At 50.0% G+C, this 22,936-nt stretch overlaps 1 protein-coding gene and 1 long non-coding RNA gene across 3 annotated transcripts in view; one reads left to right on the forward strand and one right to left on the reverse strand.

Annotated features, from left to right (window-relative positions):
• Window positions 1–10,390, forward strand: part of LOC116875746 — a 22,541-nt gene extending 12,151 nt beyond the window's left edge. The window contains exons 3-6 of the long non-coding RNA XR_004384271.1: window positions 2,937–3,058; window positions 6,347–6,473; window positions 8,077–8,414; window positions 9,812–10,390. This is a non-coding gene — a long non-coding RNA (uncharacterized LOC116875746). The remainder of the gene's footprint in view (window positions 1–2,936; window positions 3,059–6,346; window positions 6,474–8,076; window positions 8,415–9,811) is intronic.
• The window catches only part of SP2 (Sp2 transcription factor), a 27,768-nt gene extending 5,460 nt beyond the window's left edge, over window positions 1–22,308 (reverse strand). Inside the window, exons 1-3 of one of the 2 annotated variants that reach the window (XM_032871393.1) lie at window positions 22,130–22,308; window positions 5,875–5,951; window positions 4,166–5,140 (exon numbers count right to left, since the gene is read on the reverse strand). In XM_032871393.1, the coding sequence (XP_032727284.1) occupies window positions 4,166–5,140; window positions 5,875–5,951; window positions 22,130–22,190 (1,113 nt within the window). In that variant the 5' untranslated portion in view covers window positions 22,191–22,308. Of the gene's footprint in view, window positions 1–4,165; window positions 5,141–5,874; window positions 5,952–19,052; window positions 19,137–22,129 lie in introns of those variants that run through there. The other variant, XM_032871394.1, reaches the window with a different exon arrangement.
• Window positions 22,309–22,936: the final 628 nt, after the last annotated feature.

The raw sequence follows: 22,936 nt of genomic DNA on the forward strand, positions 1-22,936 counted from the left end.
AGGTGTACGTGTATGTGTCCACACCTGTATCCACCCACCCAGGCCTTATGTGTGTACATATATGTGCATGGGTATGTGTATTAGTTCTTGGCTGTGTCCGCTGAGAAGGGCTGGGAGCAGCAACACCCCAGGGGCAATGAGCTCGCCCAGCCCTCGGGTCTTTGCTTCTAAATATCATGCTCCACTAAAAGGAACCAAGGCTCCTTAGAGAAAAGAGCTCATGCCAGGTTTGGGGGCAGAGAGAGTACAAGAAAAGCCTGGAACACCTGTGGTACCAACAAGTAAGAAGGTCCTCAAGGAACCGGGGTAACACGGGAAAAGGACACAAGAGCCAGCTTGAGGGGGCGCCCACTAGTGGGTCAAATGGGGATAACCGGAACATCAAAATCGTAATACTAACGGATTACAACCCACCGAATAAAATGGAAACCTAACACTCCCTGTTAACCTAAATAAACAAATGGAGAAGAGAAAGACAGACTTAAACGACTGTCATCCCACTCTCCAAGAAGAACAGTCGATCCCAGGGCTGGGGCTAAGAGATACAAGGAGCGAAGCACTGACGCCTGCCACAACAGGGATGAACCTTGAAAACACTATTACTAAGTGAAAGAAGTCAGTTGCAAAAGATCACCTACTGTCAGATTCCGTTTAAAAGAAATGTCCAGAATAGGCATATGCACAGAGACCAAAAAATGGATCCGTGGGTGCCAGGGGAGCTGGGGGGTGGGGAGGGGAAATGAGGAGGGACGACTAAAGGTACAGGGTTTCTTCTAGGGTGATGAAAATGTTCTCAAATTAGACAGCAGGGATGGGTGTACAACACTGTGAATATACTAAAACCCACTGAGTTGTACACTTTAAAAGGGTAAATTTCATAGCATGTGAGTATCTCAAAGCTGATTTAACGAACAATGACAAAAAAAGGTGGGAGTAGGCTGGGGAATACAGAGGCCAACCTCGAAGCCCTCCAAATGGCTGAAGCCAGAACAATGTGAGCAACAAAATAAATAACATGGTCCTGGATTAGAATGCAAGGTATAAAATAAATACACATGAGCCCCTACTGCCATAAATAAATGACTGAAAAAGTAAACTGAGCAAGGAAGAAAAAACCTTCTCATGATAGAAGAATTCCAAGTAATATGACGTACTTTGTCTTTCAGGATGGAGAGTTCAATCCCCAGCCCTGAAGATGGGACTTAGCAACGCCCTTCCAAAGAACAGAGAAAAGGAAAAGTACAACTCTCAACGAAGATCAACCTGGCAAACATGGCCTTAACCAGCACTGAAGGTTAACATCAGGGACAGGGTGTCACCAGGACATCGTGGATAGCACGTGCCCCTCATATAACGTGGGAGGGCCATTTCACCTCTCTAGCATACTTTCTGAAAGCCCATGACCCCGGAGTGGGGGAGAGTCTGTAGGATACTTGGCCAATACACCGCACGACTGTCAAAATCATGGAAAACAAGGACCAAAAGCTATCAGAGGTAACTGGGGAGACATGTGATATGTGGACCAGGTCCTGGAACAGAAAGAGGACATAAATGGAAAAGCTGGTGACATCTACATCAAGCGTGGAGTAGATTAACAGCTATGGTTAATAGTCATGTGCCAATGTCAGCGTCTTCATTTCGACAATGAAGGTACCTGGTCACGTACGATGATTAACAATGGGGAAACCAAGAGAGAGGGGAAACACACAGTCTGCACTACCTTTGCACCCTTTCTGTAAATAGAAAGTTCTTCTAAAACGAAACATTAACTTTAAGAAAATCTCTATCATAAGAGAAGATACTAAAAACAAGTGGGAAAAAGTCTGATGAGGAATGGGATAGTCACATCATGTCAAAGTACCTCCCTACAAAACACTAGTTCATTACAAAGAAAAGAAGGTGCAGAAATCTGGCCAACATCACTTTGTCACCAGTACTGAGACAAACTGAAATCACGTACCCCTTTAGGTACAGTGAGAACGCAGTATCCTGTCTGCGATATTTCCGAAAAACAAAACAAGACAAAACAAAAAAACCACAACCCACATGTCATGAGGAAACATCATATAACCTAAACTGAGGAACATATTCCAAATAACTGGCCTGTGGCCTTCAAAAGTGTCAAGGTTGTGCCAATCAAGTGAAGACTGGGGAACGAAAGACACTGGCATGTTTCATTGCCGGCTTCCTAGGTCTGATGCTTGTACTGTTGTCATGGAGAATGTCCTTGCATGTAATGAGGAGACACGTTCTATAAAACATTTGCAAGTCACAGGGATTATGGTGGTAACTTACACTCAGATGATCCAGGCGCAAAGTTATTTGTTAAAAAAAAAAAAAAAACCTGCTATGATTTTGATTAGGGTTATTTTTAATTCCTGGGTCGTCTGGGACTGTGTTTCGCAGTTAAAAAAGCAAAGAAACAAACGTCCTGTTATCCCTTAATGAACAGATCAATCTCGTCATGCCTTTTTTGCATATCATTGCTATTTTCTGTGTATCTGAAGTTTTTGTCACTAGAACATTTTTTGTTCATAATATAGAGCAGGGGTCAGCAGACTTTTTCTAAAAAGGGCAGGCAGTAAATATTTTAAACTCTGCGGGTCACGATGAGGTCTCTGCCTTGTGGTGCGAATGCAGCGCACATGGGCATTCCAACGTCTGCATTCCAGTTTCGCTTTATTTACAAAAGCAGAAGCGTGGGCCAGGTCTGACCTCAGGCTGTGGACTGCCCATCTCAGATACAGAATATAATGCCTTTCCAAAACATGTGCATAGGCTTTGCCCCACTCTGAGGAATTTAGTTAGCTGTAAGGTTATTAACTGTAGTATCACTTGTGTGATATACAGCACTTCAGGATATTAGAAAGCTGTGTCATCTTTACAAAATAATGTCATAGGTAAAATTTTCTGTGTATGTATGATTATTTCCTTAGGAAGACCTGGGTTTAAGCCCTGCCTCCATCAATCTCAAGATGCGGGACCTCAGGGAAGGGAGGAGAGGTACCACCAAGGATATGCACGGAAGCCGCCATCACCCGACTTCCTCATCTGTCAGGTAGGCCTGGTAATGGAACCTCACAGGAATTCTAGTAAGCAAATTAAACAATTTAAAGAAAATCACTTGGCAATACATAATATGCCAGGAGGGAGGAGGCATTCTAGGCCAGGCCTCAGATTTTCCTCCTCTGTAACTTCCTTGTCCACAGCTCAATCTCATTTCCACCCAGAAGAGGACACAACTCCCCACTGTCACTCACTGTGATGCTTCAGTTCTCTCTCCAAACAACTGGATTATAAATTCCTCAATGGCAGGAGCTATGTCCTTATATTTTAAAAGATCCTTAACAACCACCACCACCACTACCACCACCTTGTCCTCAACTTTAACTGTAGCGAGAAATAGTAAGTCAACGTAAAAAGTGGAAAAGAGCGTGGGGATTGAAGTCAGAAATTTGAGTTGAATCCTGGCTTTTGTCATCCGTGCCCCATAAGCTCTTGGATATTTCCCGAGTTCCAGGTTCTTCATCTGCAACATGGGCATCACCTCTGGCATTTACTAGGCATACACAAAGAATAAAACCGCCTCACAGAGCCAAATAGGTTCTAGAGTAATCCAGCACCTTCATCTAAGCCCCCAATAAGAATATTCTTACTGAATTATTAACATCCCAGATGAATCTAGCGTAAGTGTTCCTGCCATCAAATTGGGCTGTGTCTTCCTATTTTTTTCCTTGCCATTAACAATGAAGGACCGGAATCTGTCTCCTTTGTTTTCTTGCTTTAAATCAAATTCTACAGTTCTGCCTGAGATTTGTTTCATTCTTGCTACCGTTCTGTCGTAAAAAGCAGATTTTATTATTAAAATGTAGGTATCTGCCCCGACCCACCCCCCAAAAAAGACTTCCCCCCAAAAAGAAAAAGCGGACCGCAATACAGGTGTAGAGGGACGTCTCATCTGATTTCTAAGGATGAGCTGTCTAGAACCAACCGTCTGAACCGAAGAGACCCTGTATATCGGCGGAAATGGCCCCTCACCACCCACCCCAGACGTCACAGACTCCCAGCACTCAGGTCAACCCGGATGCATCCGCAACCTGTTCCGAGCAAGCCCAGGGGGAACAGAGTATGAGCGGGAGGCAGGCGCAGAGGGTGCGCGTGGTACCTGAGTAGGCGTGGGCTCAGCCGCCTGGATCTGAAAGTTCTGGGAGGGCTTCTGGGGGACGGTGGGGAGGGTAGCAGATGCCGCCTGCACCACCCGCAGGGCCTGCTGGGGGATCTGCACCACCTGCTGCTGCTCCGCCTTGGGGGGCACCACCTGCACCTGCTGGACCACGGCTGGCTGGCCGCCCCCGGGGCTCTGAACAATGAGCAGGTTGTTTCCCGCCTGGATGATGTTGTCCGCGGTGGTCTCGATCAGCACCGTCTCCACCTGCTCGGCCACGGCCACGGGGGGCTGGGAGGCAGGGAGACTCTTCTTCCTGGCTTTCTTGTTAGTCTTAGACAGCGGGGTGGGGGGGCTCTCCGTGAGGAGCTGAGTGGTGGCCCCGGAGTCGCTGGTGTTCACGAGGCTGTTGACGGGGAGAGTGAGCGTCACGTTGCCGCCGCCGCCCGTCAGCTTCACCACGTTGGCCCCGCTCTGCACAGGGGCAGTGGTCGTACTCGACTTCTGGACGGGGGCTGGCTTGATGGGGACGGGCTTGTGACTGGATGGTGAGGGGGTGATGATGGCTTGGCTGGTGCCGGGGATAATCTGGATCTGGTTGGTGAGACCGGGCTGGACCTGGATGGTCTGGGAGTTGCTCGCCTGTATCTGCGGGACCGCCTGGTACTGGATATTGGCACTCGATCGGGTCCCTTTGTTGATCACAGTGGGGTTCTGGATAGCGAACACCAGCTGCCCCCCGGGGTAGGACGCACTCAGTTGTGACCCCTGAATCTGGAGGATGTTTCCTTTGGAGGACAAGATTCCAAAGCTATTCTTGCCAGGACTGAGAGGGAGAGGGGCAGGTTTGATGGGGACGAGTTTCCGTGGCGTGGGCTGGGGGGGAGCAGGAGGCGTCACCGCAGCTTCCACTGCCGGAGGGCCGATTTTGCTACATGTTGCGGCCAGCAGGGCTAGAGGAGATGGCTGGGAATCCTGCAGGAGAACAAGCGGAGGAGAGGTGAGCCATGAACCTGCTGCCCAGCCACCCCCTCTGCCCTTCGCGGTCCTCGCCTCTCGGCAGGCTCTTCGCCGCCTCTGTGGCAGGCACGGTGCCGCCATCATTCCCTTCCCTGCTGGCTCCTCTTTCTCTGAGGGAGAGAGGGTAGGCAATGTCTTTCTCAGGAGGAACTCTCCAGAAGGCCCCGTGACAGGGTGAACGAACACCCTTACTTCCCACCAACCTTGTGTTTCAGGGGGTCATGGATTTATCCTCAGCTCTCAGGCAGAGGTCCGTTGGCCCATCACAGGGGTTAAGGGGCCCCCAATTCCTCAGCTGAGGAAGGACTGAATGGGGACAGAGGGAAAGAGGACGGGACAGGTCACGGGAAGAATAAATACTTGGGTAAAGTGGGGAGGCTGCTCTTTCGAGGCGACCAGGACAGAGCCTTTGGAGTGTAGGGACACAGCCTCTATTTCCCTTTTATGGTCAGTGGGTCTGGTAGAAGGGACCTTGAGTTTAATCCGGCTTTGCCCCTTGACTCAGCCGTGCCACCTCTGGTAAGTGGCCCTGGCTTCTCAGTTCAGAAACAGGAGACAACCGAGCCTTCCCGGTTCAGGGTGTCTACGGCAAGCCAGGACAGAGTTTCCAGCTGTGGTCTGCTGTCACCTTCAGTGAGTGCCTCCAGGCTGATGCCACCCCCAGCCCTCAGCGCCGGCTGCCCGCTCACCTGGGTGGTGGAGGCGGCGGGCTGCAGGTAGTCACTGGGACTGACAGCGGCAGTGGCAGCCATGCTGGTCTGTGGATCTGTTGGAAGAAAAGACGGACTAATGCACACGATGCACCCACGGAACCCAGGCCCACTGGCCTCAGATCCCCTCTGTGCCTCTCTCTGCTGCTGCTTCTCTGAGAGGTTAACCTTTCCTCACACCTCCCATCTTGTTCAGTGAATGACCTCTGCCCTCCAATGACCTGTCCGACCCGGGCTGTGAGGGCAGCTGGTCCCGTCCCCAGCCATCACGAAGCCTGGGAGAACGCAAACATCCCAGACTTTGCCAAGACCAGCTTCAGTGACCTAATGGAGCTGTCTCTGCGGGGTACTGCTGACTCTCTCTAGCTAGGTCGGAATCCTTATTTGGTGGGCAGCAACTCCGGTTAATCCTCTAGTTCTAACCCAAGCTTCTTGCTCACTCCTGCTCTAGCCAGAAGCCAAGCCAGCCGGGAAAGAAGCGTCTCTCAGCCAGGATCCCTGACAAGGACATGCCTGCTCCGTGGGGAAGTCTTAGGTACTATACACTTGGCCTTCACCACAAAAGCCCCGCGGCCCAGGTAACGATCTTCAGCACATGGGTAACCACTTTAAGTGAATTTATGTAGGATAACAGGTACGGCCCCCAAAGGCTTCACCAAGACTAGAACTGAATATAATGACAAGAATGAAAATAGAGTAAATTCTATTTTTGTTAAATGTGTACATATTTCTAGATGTGAACACGGCAGGAAAAGTCTTTGAAAATGCTGAACTGCTAAAACCCATTATTTTTGGGGGGTAGAATTTTGCTTGACTTAAAGAATTTTTTATCGTGTTTTTTCTGGATTTTCTCATTTTCCCACCATCAATATACTCTATTCTGCCTTTTTTTTTTTTTTAGTAAAGAAAAATAAAGAATGTTGAGGAAGTAATGAAGGGAATCTCTACTCTGAACTTAAATCTGATATAAGAGAAATAGAAGTAAAATGGAAATCCTGAGAATTTGGGGGCAGAATCTATGCCATCTTGTAGCTCATCAATCATCAGGCAGTGACACTTGCATCCGAAACCTTCGGAAGGTAGCTTTCAGGAAGTACAGAAAACAACGTTATTATTTCAGAGAAATAAACTGTGTGAGAAGCCGAAGGGCAGCTCTAGACAAAATCGTATAGGGAAGATCCTGAAATATGACAGACACTGATCCTTGGCAAATCCGAGAACGCACGAGCAAACAGCACACTACAAATCCTGGAGGAAACAGTGACCGTAAGGAATAAGTACGGGGCTGCGAAAGCAGAGTCACGCTGTGTCTTGGGGTTTTGCGTATGGGGTTTTGCATATGGGGTTTCGCGTGGATGTCAAGGGGAAGGTATAGACTGTGGTCTTTATTTCAACAAGGCATCTGAATGAAATCTTCATAATATTCTTAAAAGAAGGTGAAGGGACAAAACTGCAGGCAGGATGGTCTCATTTGGGGGCTAAGCCCGATGTGCCTCCCCGTAAAAGGGCTGAGATCGGTGCATCCTGAGGGACCTGCTGCTGCCAGGGCAGCCAGGGCGTCTCAGACTATGGAGGGCATCCCAGGGCGAGGGTCTGCAGCTTCTTGGAGCCGCGTGCTTTTTCTGCCAGAATGTTTTCTTCTTGTGTTATCACCGTGATGGGCATCTTTTAAAAACGATCATCTGCTGGGTGACTGCTCTTTACCAAGCTTTGCGTGTTTTGGGGCCGGAGTGTGTGTGTGTGTGTGTGTGTGTGTGTGTGTTTACAACCGTACTGGTGCCAAGTGGCACCACTGATTGCATGGGCTAATTAAGAAAACTTAATTCTGCATGTTTAACTCATGCTATATTTGTGCAAAGTGAGGGATGATGGCTCTCAAGAAGCGTGGCAGGAGTGTGCCGCTTGGCGTGGGACACTGCAGGGTAGGCGTGCGAGAAACTCAAGCAGCCTGAGTGTCAAGTCGGCTGTGCTGATGCTGACAACAGTGATCCGGATTCATTCAAATGTCATCCGCCCAGAATGGGGCTGTTGCTGGGACTTTTCCTGGCTTATCCAGTAGTTCTTTAATTTTATAGCAGCTGGGTCAAGGAGCTGATAAACAGATTTGCGTGCATAATTAAGTAAAGTTGCAGCATTATAATGGAAACGATCTAAGTTGACTCAAAAATAGTTTTCCTTTAGAGCCAAGGCGTTCCAACCATTTAGACCACGAACCACACTTATAAAAACAGTTTACGTGAGGACCCAGTGTGTGCACACCCACACGCTTCCCTGTCCTGGGCTCATGCGGTGAGTCTCCTGAAATACAATCTGCTCTTACTATGTGTGATGGGCTTCGGTATTTTTCTACTCTACTTCGTTTTTTTAAATGCTGGTAGTGACTCACTCAATTGGTTCTGTGCCCTAGAGAATGGAAAATGTGGCTTTAGAGTAGCTGATCCACTACCCAAGCTTGGAAAACCAGGCGAAGACCAAGCAAAGTTCAACTCGCAGATGTCACAAAACAGAGAAGGATGATAGTAAGAACACTGGCTGTCCATATGAAGGTTCTGAGAGATCTTTAAAAACTAGTAGGTGCTGTGCTTTGGAGCACAAAGCTCTAGACCTAAATGAGAGGTGGGCCATGCCGTCATCCGTGGGGTGGCTGGGGCACCCCTCTCAGGCTGTGCCATCTACAGGACAGAGGGAACAGCACCCTCCTGGGATCCTGGCAGGTGTCAATAATTACTACAGAGGCAGCGAGCACACAGTGGGTGATCACTAAATAGTGGTTTAAACTTTGAAGTTGAGTACATCCTGCACTTGGGGTAAAAAAAAAACAAAAACTCGCATACATATAGGACGGAACAACAGAGCTTAATAGTGGTTCTGTGAAAAAGCCCCAGTGGGTTTGACTCAAAGCTAAACGCGAGACAAGAGAATCTGGATGTGGCTGCCAAAACTCTACTGCAATTTTGGGATTGCATTCCCAGAAAGTTCAATCACGGAGGAATAAAAAAATCGTCCTAGTGTGTTCTGCACCTTTGGGTCACATCTGGAGTGTCAGGTTTCGTTCTGAGGGATATTTTGAAAGGGGCATTTTCAATTGGAGCTTGTTCAGAGGACAGCAGCAATGGTGTGCCAGGACTAGTGACACCCACCAGGGCATTCATCCCATCCCTGGTTCAAAGACTTCATGAAGGGTGGAGACATCAAGAAGGCAGACTCTGAGGTGCCTGGCTGGCCCAGCAGATAGTGGATGTGACTTCTGATCTCGGGGCTGTGAGTCTGAGCCCCATGTTGGATGCAGAGTCTGCTTTAAAAAGGCAGACTGCAGGGGCACCTGGGTGGCTCAGTGGGTTAAAGCCTCTGCCTTCGGCCTGGGTCATGATCCCAGGGTCCTGGGATGCCTGCTTCCCTTCCTCTCTCTCTGCCTGCCTCTTTGCCTACTTGTGATCTCTGTCTGTCAAATAAATAAATAAAATCTTAAAAAAAAAAAAAAAAGGCAGACTGCAGACTAACAGAAGGGAGAACTTTGAAAAAATGTCATCAGTTGCCTTTTGAGGTCATGTTCTCCCTTTTCTGGTATCCTTTAGACAGAGGCAGGATGTGTGTTTCTGCTGGAGATGGGGAGGTCTAGATGGGGTGGGAAGCAGAACTAGATGATCTTTAAGATTTTTTTTTTAATTCTCAGACAATGTTGCTGTTAAAAGCACAAGCTGAGTTAGTTGCGGCCAAGTCTGGGAAGGGAAGCCAGGGGCTCTCCCAGGAGGCGCCCCTGGACTTAGGTTCCCTTAGCTAAAATGGGGGACTGACCCTCCTGCAGATACCTCCCGCTAAGGAAACAGAAGGGCACAGAGCAGGGTGCAATGAAATGAAAACGGGCCTCATGGTTCTTACTCAACTCCCTTTCCCATCTTCCTCTCTCCCCCTGTAGGCGTTCTTACCCTGGACTCAAATCAGTTTGGAGATGGGGCTGGGATCAGAGCGATTCTTCAGTTAGGAAGTTAAAGCAGCATTTACTGAAGCAAGCGGCCAGAACTGCTGGGGCTGACATTGTACCTTTTCTGTTTGGTTTCATTTTCCTCCCCAGCCGGCTCCTGAAATAACCCTCTAGCTCTCAAACCAATGTTTGTAAGTATCTCTCCGAGTGTCCCTCTGAGCTTTGTGGCCCCTGGGCTGCGGCTTGGGCGACCAAAGCAGAGACTGATCTCCCTGTCATTGCAGAATTATATCCGGGGATTAACCATGAAAGGGAAAAAAAGCAGCATTTCCAGTTGGGTGTTTGAAAATGAAAAGTGGTTCAGAAGGAGCGCAGATACGTAACTGCAAGACTGTGATCAAAGGCACTTTGAACCTCATTAATTTGGAACTTTGTATTTAAACGTGTAATTTGGACATAAGTTGTGCTTAAATCTGTCTTCGTACTATTCACAGCGAGGCTAACTAGCGTATGAAAACTGCAAAGGGACCCCGGGGCATCATCACGCAATTGTTTTTATGCCACTTCTACCATTTTAACCGTTACTGTATTTGCTTCTAACAGTTTACATCCGGTCACTGAAACCTACATTTGGCAACCCGGTAAGTGGGGTTTACTGAGTGTTCTTGAAAGAAAAGCTGCACTCCTTTCAGAGCTCAGTCATTTGGATTTTTCATTAATTCAGAGTGGCTAAAACTTTCCCAACAGTCCCTTGGCTGGTGAAGATTTACCGTGACTTATTACACAAGTAATAGTAGCTCTCTTTGGCTCCAAGGAAACTTCCAGAGGCATCAAGCAAGGCTTCCAGACTGGGGGTTTGGAGGTGGAGTCTAGGGTCTCATGGCACCACCCACCTTTCCTTCCCCCATACTGGAAGCCAGTTTAGTTCCAATACCGGCAGAAAAGGCATCCTCTCCGCCGCCCCAAGCCTGTGGCTTTTTGTGGACAGATCATCCATCTCCACCACCATCCCCTCCAGCTACAGCCAGTTCTTCCCCTCCCTCCCTGGCCAACTTGGTGGAAAAGCTGCCAGCACTTTACGAACGCCCTCCTTCCTCACTTGCTCATTTCCCAGAGCAGTGGCTCCTGCCGACCTGGCTCCTGCCCAGGTCACCAAGACCCAACAGACCCTCTTTACCAGTTCTTGACCCTTTGACTATTTCCTCCTCAAAATTCCCACGGTCTTCTCCTACCTCTCCAGCCTCCTCTTCCCCTTGTGGGCTCATCTTCCTTCTGCCATCCTTCAATACTGCTGTTCCTCAACACCCCTCCTTCTCACCCAATACCCGTTCCACGAGTGACCATGCCCACTCACAAGGCTTCAGGTACTGTCCAGACTGACGACTCCCGGGTCTGTGTGTGACCCCCACCTCCCGAGTGGCAGTCGGGGACATCCAGCCCTCTGGGGGCTTTCTGCTTGGATGCCACAGGACTGCCCCCACTGGGCCGCCACCTTTGCCCATTCTCTCCCCTGCTTTCTCATCCCCAGCCTCCACAGGCCTCTTCCAGATCCTTGCAGTTGGCATTTCTGCTGCTGTCCTTTCCTTTCTCTAACTAATACCTACCCACCCTTCGGGTCTCAGGCTGGTTTGTTTCCCGCGAAATTTTTGGAGAGCCCACTAGGATGCACTTTGTCATTTACTCAGACCCCTCAGGGGAGGTTAAGCCCTCTGATAACCCTCCCCACCCTTTAAATAATCATGGGTTTAAAGTCTATGATGTGCACAGGAGGGTGCCCAGGGTGGGCCCGGCCAGTTTTCCAGCCCTGCTGCAGGGGTGCCCAGCACGCGACCCAACGGCCGTTCAGCGCCGGCAGGCGGGATGAGCCTGTGGTTCAACCAGCCTCTCTCTGGTATTTCTAATCACAAGGAAACCTGAACGTCATCCTCATCGCCAGTGACTCATCAAGTCCTCATGACTCTACCTCCTAAATATAAACCTCTTTCCAATCCACTCACAGCTCTCCATCCCCTTCACCATTACCCTGGGACTAACCACCTTCTGCTTGGCCTGGAATATGGCCCAAGGCCTTCAATATGGGTTCCCAGGCTCAGGCCTTGCCCACTGTAATCCAGCCTCCACTAGCAGTGTCAGAAGAAATCTTTAAAATGCAAATCCCATCCAGCCACTCCCCTGATTATACCCTTCAATAGCTTCCAGAAGATCTTATGATAAGCTTGTAAAGTCAAAACAATCTGCCCTTCCCCCCTCTACCTCTCCTTTATCTTGTGCTCTTCCAACTCTCCCCACAGGCTCATCAGTGTTTTCTATCTCTGGAACTGTAACATGCCCTCTCTCATTTATCTGGCCATCTGTGGTCCTTAGAGCTTGCTTTATAACTCAGGTAAAACCCTTCCTGACCTCTTCCCTCCCAGCCCCCAAGTCTGGGTCAGGTACCCCTGTTCTATGCCAGTGTATAGGCCTCACAGCCCCCTTCACAGCACTCACCCCAGTCACAGAGCAGGGAGTGGTATCTGTCCTACAGATCTTCCCCTGGGCCGGCTGGGAGAACCAGTAACAGGAAGAGGCCTCAGACAGGATGCTGAAGCCCTGGCCATCACACTGGGGGCCATTCCAATGGCCTCTCACTTGGGAGCACTACTCCTGAGACGCAGGGAATGAGAGAAGGGGTCCTAAGAAATACCACAATAGGCTTTAGGAAGCTCTTTTCCCTCTGGAGAGAACTCCGGTCAAACGCCATAGCCAGACCTCAGGAGTACGGCCCTTTTTTTTTTTTTTCCTTTGCCTCATGGGTTCCTACCATGGCTTTCTTGGCCATGCACTATGGTATTTCCCCTGGAGGAATTTCACTCTGCACAAACAGCCCTTCTGCTGGCTATTTTGGTCAGCTCAGCTGGGCCGGAAGCCAACAGAAGAGTTTCTAAGCCCAGTCTCTCCCAGTTGCCTGGCCTGGAAGAATTCAGAGCCGGTAAGGGAAAAGCAAGCTGAGGCTGGTTTAAGAGAACAAAGTTGGAGCTCCAAAGGCGTTTCTAAATGAGCTAAGAGAACTGGCCTCCTGGAGGGAGCAGTGCTGGTAGTTAAAGACTCGAAAGTGCTGAGAAGCAAGTCTCCAGCATAATAACCACACAGAAGAGCTCAGTAAGGGTAAAAGGAACTTCACTGACTTCCAGTTCAGGAGGACAGCTGTAAGTGGCCGCTTGCTAATGCCTCAGGCCAGAGGAGGAAGGTGGAAAAGATCTTGTCACCACCCAGACACCTCAGGAGCCATAGTGTCTTCCCTGTGCTCAACTTTGATCCCAGCCTCAGTCCAGGACCCTTATGGGGGCCCAAAATTTCATTAAGAAGCTAAAATTCCCTACATCAGCTAAGTTCCATTATTTCTCTCCTTTGCAAGCAAAATCCCTTTCCAGTTACCCATAATTGCTGTCCCGAATTCTTCTCCTGCCACTCCTAGAACTGCTCCAGCTTTCGCCACATAAACGGCTCATGCGACCAGTGGCCTCACGCTGCTAGGTCTAACAGTTAATTCTTGGGCCTCATTCTATGTGTTGATCTGACTGCGGATCCCTCTTTTTGAAACTTTCTTCACTTGGCTTCTAGGACATACTTGCCAGGTTGGCCTCTCTAGCTATTTCTTCAAAGATTCCTTTGCTGGGTCCTCCTCTCCTCAAATTCTAATTAGTTGCGTGGCCCCAGGGTGCCATCTCAGCATTTACCTTCCTTCTGTCTACACCAGTTTCCTAGGTGATTTCATCTAGCTTCACAGCTTTAAAAAACCAACAATACATAGGTTCTATACAGTGATGACTTCCAAATTTATACCTGCAGACTTGTAAATCCAACTGCCTACTGACATCTCCACACGGACATGTTAACGAGCATCTCAAATCTAACTAGCCCCTGGTACCGTCCTAATTCCGTGTCTCTTTCAAACTTCCCCATGCGGTGGCTGGAATTCCGTCCTTCCAGCGGTTTGGTGCTAAAAACCCTGTAAGTCATCCCTGCCCCTTCTTTTTTTCCCCCACACACTACATCTGACAGTCAGCAGACCCTTTTGGTTCTACCTTCAAAATATATTCAGAATCTGACTGCTCTCGCCACCACCTCTTGTTATCACCCAGATTCAGGTCTTTGCATCATGTCTCCCCTGGTTAAGGGCAAAACCCTCCTAGCTAGGCTTCTGACCTTGTTCCCATCAGCCTATTCTCGACATGCAATCAGAATGAGACCCATCCACACGTCATGGTACTCTTCTGCTCAGAGCTCCACCAACAGCATCCCCTCTCCCATTCAAAGTAAGAACCGAAGTCCCCACCGCGACACATAACGGCCCTACGTGACCTGTCTCTTGTCACCCCTCTGACCTATCCATCACTCCCCTTCACTGTTTCAGCCATGCTCGCCTCCCTGTGGTTTCCCAACATCCCAGGTCTGGCCCCTTCTCAGGGCCTTTGCACTTGCTAGTGTCCTTCACCCTCTGCCCCCTACCCCGGACTAAGCATGGCTGACTCTCTCCCTTCTGTCTGGTTTCACGCCCATGTCACCTCCTCGCTGAAACTTTCCCTGACCACCCTATGAAAATCACACCCTTTAACATCCTTCTGTCCTCTGTTCTGTTCTTCTCCTTAGCACCTCCCGTCATCTCATACCGAGCAGTTACTTACTTCGTGGCCCACGGAGATGTCAGCTTCCCAAAGCCAGGGATTTCCCTTTGCTTTACCTACTGATGTGCCCCTCCCACCCGGCCCACACAGTCGGTGCTTAGTATATTCTCTTTGAATGGATTAATGAATGAAACCTCGAGGCTGCAGAGTGGGACAGCCTCAGTGGAGTTTAAGAGCCACAAGAGAAAACCCACAGATGTGCGTGTCCTGGCACAAGGCTGGGATCCACCTGCCAGCTCAGCTCAGCTGACAAAGGCCCAGATGAAACTGTCAAGCTGCCAGTCACCTCACAAGGGGGCAAGTGCCTGTGCGCAGACAAGCACCGGCCAGTCCTGCTCCTGGACAAATATCTCTAAGCCCACACCTCCTCACCACACACCAGGAACCACATTTCAGTGATTCTTTTGATTAAAATACGTGGCTGGGGCGGGGTGGGGGGTGTTCTTTTCCGAATGAGTTCAGATAATTAGAGCACCTGCTCTATGAAATCCTCTCCTCCAAACGTGACTGTCATTTGCTGGTTTGCATCCTGCCTGGGTCATACCCAGTGGTCCTAGAAGGGGCTCTGGAGAAGTGAGTGCGGGGACCCAGGGCAGCGAGGTCAGTGGTGGAAAGTCCACTCTGACAGAGCAGCCCTAGGGAATGGTGCAAAGAATACTGACCTCACAACTGTCTTGGGGAAGGGGAAAAAAAAGAAAGCAAGATACAGTTTTCCCCCTAGAAGTGCATTCTGTACAAACACGTTTTCTCTGCTTTAGCACATTTATTTGGGTCACTCCTGAATTCATCCCGGGCGCAGACTGGTTCTGAGTTGAGTGCTGACTTCATTTCCCTGGGGAAGAGAGAGCCGCCTTACCATTTACTGTTCTGAAGGCTCAGAAAGGTTTCAGTCTGTGTTGAGGCCAATCTGAGAAGACTTCGGTTAGACACGGACCAGGGGCAAAAATATTCCCCTCCCAATCACATGGCCCTGCCTGCTGTCTCTGAGAAGCCGCTTTGTGATTCCACCGAGCCTCAGAGGAGAGGTAACAAATACCCCGAAGAGGAAGTTCTAGAAAGAGGACATTTGGCAGGGTGCAGGCCAGTGCCTGCTGCTGGCTCCTGGGCCACATCCACCCCAGGGCTGAGATGAAAGAGGCCACCTAACGGCCTAAAGCATGGCATAACAACAAACCGGCATCTCAGAGCCCTCAGAATCAAAACACCAGTCATCCAAGCTACACCAAGGCACTGCGATGCAGTGAGACTCCTGGCCAGGTGGAATACGCAATTCTGAGGCTGAAATTAACTGCAGCAAAGGGAATGAGGTCTCCAGAGGAAGCATTCAAACAGGGGGGGCCTGCACGCAGGCTCTTCCCGTGACACAAACAGCTGTGACATCTCAGCACTACTCGGAGCGGTTCATGGGCACAGACTGAGCAACCTCTAAACTGGGCACTCAGCCTCTTCCCTCTCTCTTGCTCCTGAGCAGAGCTCGTCTCCCCAGAGCCCGCCAGCCCGGAGCCTGCCCTGATGAGCAGCACAGTAATCCCCCACGTGTCCGTGGTGGCCTGGGAGCACTCAGAAAGAGCACTTCCTACACACGTGGTCGACGCCATGGCTTCCCCCCAGCAGCGAGTGCAGGCTGCCTTGCTCCTGGGTTCTCTTTCCAGCATCCCTTAAGGCAACAGAAAAATCAGTTTTCCATTCTGGAATCCTGTCAACTAGAACAAATCTACCAGTACCACCTAGAGGCATCTCTTCTAGGGCGATCTCTAATCCCTTCCCTACTTGGGCTGACAATGCCTTTGAGTTGGTAATGTTGCATGTTTTTATCTTCTTAATTCATAGCAAAAAACAAATAACCAAAAACATCAACAAATGCATTCCATCATGAGGTCCATTTCTCAGTCCAGCTTGTATTAATTTGGTCCAGCATGTAGGCCCACTTTTCCTAGCTTAGAACTTACTAGAAGTTCCCTAATCCAGTTAAGCTACCCAAAGGAACAGATGTATTACCCAATAAACTCATAAGAAAGTACTGGAGTTTCTCCAAATAGATTTTACTTCAAGTCTTCAGCCCTCAAGGTTTCAGCTGGACCACATATAACGATTTTATCTCAGAAGTGTTCACGTCTCTACACTTTCTAATACTCTATACATGCTTTAAAGCAGTGTTTCTCTGTATCTTTCATTCTGTGGCCATTGCCCATCCCCTCCAAAATAATTACATTTTTCAATCCTTGGAAACAAGGCTTCCAATGCGTGTGTAAACAGAGAATAGAGGGAGCGAAGATTAGTCAATAAAAGAACATGCTACATGTCCATCATAGAAATGGGGTGACAAAGTCTAGAAGATTGCTGAACTCAAGCCAATACCAGGCTCTACTGATTGGCAGCAGCAAGTTTAGAATGTCTTCCTAAGGTCCCTGGATGGGCAATACTTGCTTAAAGCAGACTCAAATTATCACATGCCTACATCAAAGGACGGTTCAGGCTACAGGGACTCTCCAGCTTCTCCAGAGGGCTGCTACTAATCAACAGAAGGAGGAAGTTGAAGCCAAGATATCCAAATGAACCACCCTATCTGCTGTTTATGCCCTGAAGCTCCTTGACCCAGATAATTTGCCAAAATCTTTTCACAGCTTCCTCTCTCCTCTGACAGGCCTCCAGAGGCCCAAACTAATAGAAAAACCAACTAACCAAGCAACCTGGCCAGTCCCATGTGCTGTCAACACTGATGCAAACTCTTCCTCCAGGGGCCAGTTCTCCCTACTGGGCAGTCAGCTGAGGATCTGATTATGAACTAACTCCTCTTGGGTCTCCTCGACAAAGACACTGTGTCTTTAGCTCAGGGGGTTCATAAAACTACATCAGACCAGCTTCTTTTTTTCCTTGTTGCTGCTTTCAAATGAAGAGGTTAAGCCTCTGTACAACCAAGTGGAAGAACCAGAATGAGAAAACTTAGCAATCGCCCCAGCCAATGAGAATCCATTTCCAACAGGTATTAATGCCTGTTAGAAGCCACTGGAACATTGACATCATCAGCCCAACTGCTAGGTTGTCTGACAGATTCGCCCCCTTCATCACACACAAGAATTTAAAACAAAATAAGACACTGCAGGTACGTTCATTATTGCAGACCACACGTATCTTTGTGTTATTAATCAAAATGACTCCTACGGTGTGGACTCTACCACTGTTCCTCTAACAGCCTCTCTGTGAACTGACCAACACCCTAAACATCTTACCCAAAACACAACTCAACACCTAGTCCTCCATTATGATACTGAATGCCTTCTGGGTTAGAGCATGCAAGTTTTAGATAGTGCATGTTAGTGTACCTTGAAACACTCATCACTTGTAAATCATCCCTTAAAATCAGTGTAATGGGGGACCATGAGCCAATTCATTGCTTAAAGCAGATCTCTAGCTCCTCCCTCCTTTTCTCTAGGAATCAACAAGTGAACGAGAAGTAAACTCAAGAAAAACAAACTTTGGGAGAATGTGCACTGAGAAAAGCCAGAGGGAGTCCCTCTAGACCAAGTTAATTAAGAAACAAACACGAGGATATACTGGAATAAAAAACAAGGAATGCACTGAAGACAGGCTTCTCAATGGCCCAGAAAAGACACAGTTTTTTTTGAATTAATTAGAAAGCCACTGGGAACATAAGCCAAGAAGCAGGATAGGAGGCTGAAAACCATTAAGTCAGCAATGGAGATGGAGGTAGGGCGGAGGAAGAAAGTAAATATCTGTTTTATTTCTCTTGTCATCCCTTAGGTTTGCACCTGGCTTTTGGAAATCAGCAGTCCCCCCCACGGAGCATCAGCTAACAGGCTGGGAACTCTTTGTCAACAAGTTCTTAAACGGCCCACAGTTCGGCTAAGAGCTTGCATGTATCTAGCTGGTGCTCAAAGACCCAACTAAAAACATTAAACGGAGGTTTCTGCCCACTCCGCAATCTAAGGCGAGAAGTCATCTGTCCTAGGGGGTGCTCTCGTGTCCTGACACCATCTCTCCATTGGTGCACATCGGGAACCAGGTTGGGTTCTATGCCCAGGAGTGCCCATGTGGTTGGCGCCGTCTGCATTTCAAGCATTCCCTTGCCTCTCTCTGCACTCGGAAGGGCCCTGATCGCTGGTGGGCACCCGGAGTCAGAGCGCAGAAGGGTCCCCCCAACACACGGCAAGGACTACGAGCGTCCGCCGCCTCCTCGGGGCGGACCCAGGCTACGTCCACGGGCCGGGCAGCACTCGAGGCGGGTCGGCAACCGGGCGGAGGGCATGGCAGGCCCGCCCGGTTGCCCGCACCTCTCGCCAGCCCCCGGAAGCGCCACCCTCCCGCCCAGCGGGCTCCGAGGGGGCGGGGAGTCGAACGCCCCCTTCCGGGTGCCTCCGCCCGGCTGGCCAGCCCCGCTCCTCCTCCGGGCGGGAATCCTCCCTCCCCCGCCCCTCCCGGAGCCGGGCCCCGGCGCCAGGCCCGGCCCCAGGGGGGAACCCCCAGCCCCGGCTCCCCGTCCCTGCGGCCTCTGCCCGTCTTCCCAACCCTTGGGGGCCGGGAAGACCCCGCCGGCAGCGGCCAGGACCCACCGCTCATTACGACATCTTCCTCCCTGGCCTCCGCCGCCTCCGCCGCCACCGAGAGCCTGACACCGCCCGCCCAGCACCCGCCAATCCCGGAGCCCGCCACCGCCCGAGCGACGGCAGCGTTCGCCAATAAGAGTTCAGTACATTGGGGACCGACAGCACCAATAACCAATAAAAGAGGAGCGTCTAGAGCGACGTTGGTTTAGCCAATCGACCCGTGAAATGTCACTGATGGACGGTAGAAGGCACTAACCGGAAACCTACTGAAGAGTGAACGACATGTTCGCCAGCCAATTGGCGGGAGGCAAAGTCCCGCCCACCAGGTGGTTGATCGACAGCAACAGGAAGCTAGATGAGGAGGGGCTTAGCCGAGGAGTGGTTTTGTATTGGTCGTGGTTGACCTTCCACCCACCTCGAACCCAAAAGATGAGTGATAGATCTCCCCTAAAGCCAATCAGAAGTCCTTAGGGTGAGGCCCAGAAATACCCTATAAATAGTACATACGCTATAGCTCGGTACAGTGTCCCCCTGGTGTGGCAGGGGTGTGCTGCGCTTCGGCCGGTCAAGCCCCGTACCTGGTGAGTGCAAAGCCACCAGCCATTTATTTAGTCCCTCGCCTTTCAGCGCCTCAGGGGAGGGAACTGAGCCCCAGGCGACTTTGTGCGGTCCAGCATCGGAGTCCAACAATAGCGGGAGTTGGTGCTACGTGACACTTCTGAGACAAGGGATTATTTCGCCGTTTCGGTTCCAGCCCCTGGTTATCCTCACCTGGTGCCTGCAGCGACCCGCCCCCCACAACGGGCTGTCCCCCCAAATCTCCTGAAGCTTTTAGAAGGGAGATTCCCGGGGCTGCCTCTGACAATGCGATTTTGTGCGCCTGGGGCAGGAATCTGCGCTCGGACCAGCGCCTCGGGTGGACTGAATCGGTCCCATTCCACTTAACGCCCTTGAACGAGGCGCTGTGTGAGTACACACAGCGCTTGGACGGCGCTGCCTGGCATCATCTAGAAGGAATGCACTCAGGCTTCGGACCAGACTGGGTTCGAAATTGACACCTGCCGGAGGGGCAGGGTGCTGAAACGCCCTGCGCCTTCCGTCCTCATCCGTACAGTGAGGCTCATCGCACCTACACCTCAGAGCAGCGGCTTCTCTCTATCTCTCTCTTTAAAATCATAAGCCACAGCGAGAAATACATTTGAATCCTGATACAGTACACTTAACACTCCTGCGGGAATGTATAACAAAGTTTCCGCAAACAATACTAAACCTTCTTACCGGTGGTGCGCTGATATTTTCTATCCTGTTGTTCTTCCCGTCCTCCCTCCTTCCCTTTTCTGCCTGCCCGCTCTTACTTAATCATGACCAGCAATTGAAAAACGCTGTCCTAAAGGGTTGGAGTGATAAAATAAAATACAGAGCCAATGCCCTGTACATCGGGATTGGTGAATAAATGTTAATATCCTCTTCAGTCTACTCCTCCCAGCCTTAGCCTTTGAAAAACAAGGCTCTAGAAGCTATCACTCCTCTACTTAAAATCCTTCATTGGCTCCCTATGCCTTTGTTTTTTTAAAGATTTTTATTCATTTATTGAGAGAGAGAGGGGCAGAGATATTGAGAGAGAGCACAAGCAGGGAGGAGAGGGAGAAACAGACACCCTGCTGAGCAGGGAGCCATCCGTGGGGCTCAATCCTGAACCCTAGAATCATGACCTGAGCAGACGGCAGATGCAGATGCTTAACTGACTGAGCCACCCAGGTGCCCCTCCCTATGCCTTTCTGGATAAAAAGCCCAAACTCCTTTCTGGAAGGCAAACCAAATCTTTCACACTCATTTTTGGACCTTTCCTCCCCCTCCCTATTACTCCCTTTCTACAAATCCTATCCTTTTGCCTCAAGGAAAAATTCCACATTTCTTCAATACTTCTTCTATTTCCCTTCCTACTTTATCCTTCCTTTCTCCTGGTAAACTCCTATACATCCTTCAAGACCCTGCTCAAAGTCTGAGTACCTAACTCCTGCTGAGCCATAGCAGAGGGCTTCACTCGCTAACCCTGCACTTCCGCCTTCACTTCTGACTTCCCTGCTGCACTGTGCACTGCAGTGGAAGGTTTGAAGCCTGTACAGGAGGACTGGCAGGAAATGTATATGGAGTTAAAGAATGAATATTTGCATACAATTACATCTACCTAGGACTTGTTTATGTAGACCATACAGTATGTTCCCATGTCATTTTTCAAGTCAAGATTGCTTCACTGTCAGGCCAAGGACTCCACCCCCATTCAGTGACTCAGCTATGTTAGGGTGCAGGGAGTTTGGGGGGGCGGTGAGGTTGAATATCCTGCTGGGCCACTGCCAAACCTTTTGTGGGACAAAACCTGGGGCAGCTGTGCCTCTCACCCCAGAGGCCCCATCATGAAGACAGCAGAAGTGGGTGGGGGGAGGGTGCAGACATGTGGGTGGGGGAACAGGGTGCAAAAACGGAGAACTTGGCAGCCGTTTTGAGCTACTTGAATTGTTCTTCCCTTTTAAAGACCGCCATTGCCTTGTGTATTTCTTTCTTTCTAGGCTCTCTTCCTCCTTTCTTACCAGAGGCACAGCCGAGGAAGGGGGCACTTTCTAAGGACAGAAACCCCTTTTACCTTTGTCAGGATCGTCAAGAGTCTTTGAGCCTCACTTACAACCTCCTAAAACCACCATACAACTTCTCTTCCCACGGGTCGCTGCTTTCAAGATGGCGCCCGTCCTCATGAGCGGAAGGAGGCCTGGCGGGCAGCCTCCAATGTCCACTTTCTCCCTGGCCGCACTTCCGACTCACTTGAGAGCTAGTCATAAAGTCTGAAGTCCAGGACCCATCCCAGATGGAGAAAATCAGAATCTCCAGGGGGTGGGACCCCAGTGACCATATGGAGTAGTTAGTTCCTCGGGTGACTCCAGGAGGCAGCCAATGTCTCTGCAGCCCAAAGCCATCTTTCCACTGTGGGCGCCCAAGTGAAAAATTATGAACAGTCTCACTTCCCCCCTCCTCCACCTCTTTGTCCTCCCCTCCCGCAGCGTCCTGAATTTCTCCCCGGCCCCCCCTACCTGCCTTGGTCTTCAGGGAGCCAGGGCTCACAGGTGGTTCTGGCTGTGTCTCACCCACCATGGGCCTGGGGGCAGGTTCTCTCTCTGTCTCTCTCTGATGTTTCCTTTCTTGTTTCCAGCTACTCTCAGCCTCTTCTTGTTCTCTTCCTTTCTCATTTATGCCAGTCCTTAAAGCCCTACGTTTGTCTTGTTCACCCCACACCTCACCCCACCCTGCAGCACACTGCTTGCTGTAGGGTAGGGGCGCAGTAGATGTTTGTTGACCGACTAAATGACTGCATCCTTTTAATACTTTCTTGCAGACTTCCCATTTCTGCCAGGCCCAGCTTCTTCCACCTCCATTTCACTTCTCCTTCCCTGTCTCCGTTGTCAGCGCCTTCCCTCTTGTTTCTTCCCTGCTGTTCCTGCTTCCTGAAACCCTCCTTGGCCTTCTCTTTTGCATGTAGTTGCCCCCATCTCATTCATTAGGGCACCCATCCCCAAGGATGGGCAAGAGCACCAGAGGAAGGGTGGGAGGCAGAACTGCAGTTTCTGCCCTTAGGAAGCTCTAGATTCCTTCTGGGGCCTTCTGTGAAAGGAATGGTGCAGCAGGTGTTGGATGTCCAGAAGCTAGAAGAACATCAGTGTCCCACCCTTGACTGACTGTTGGTCCTTACTCATTGCTACAACCCAAGCTTTATTGTTTATTTTTGAACGGTTACAGCCAGTTCAGCCTTCAAAGGCTGGCTCGTTCTCCCTTAAGGATCTTCCCAGTAGCCTCTGCTTCTCCTGTTTCCCTTGTCTGGTTTTCTACATTCTTGTCCTTTC

The sequence above is a fragment of the Lontra canadensis genome, unplaced genomic scaffold, assembly GCF_010015895.1.
Source record: "Lontra canadensis isolate GAN:19392208 unplaced genomic scaffold, GSC_riverotter_1.0 scaffold43, whole genome shotgun sequence".
NCBI lineage: Eukaryota > Metazoa > Chordata > Mammalia > Carnivora > Mustelidae > Lontra > Lontra canadensis.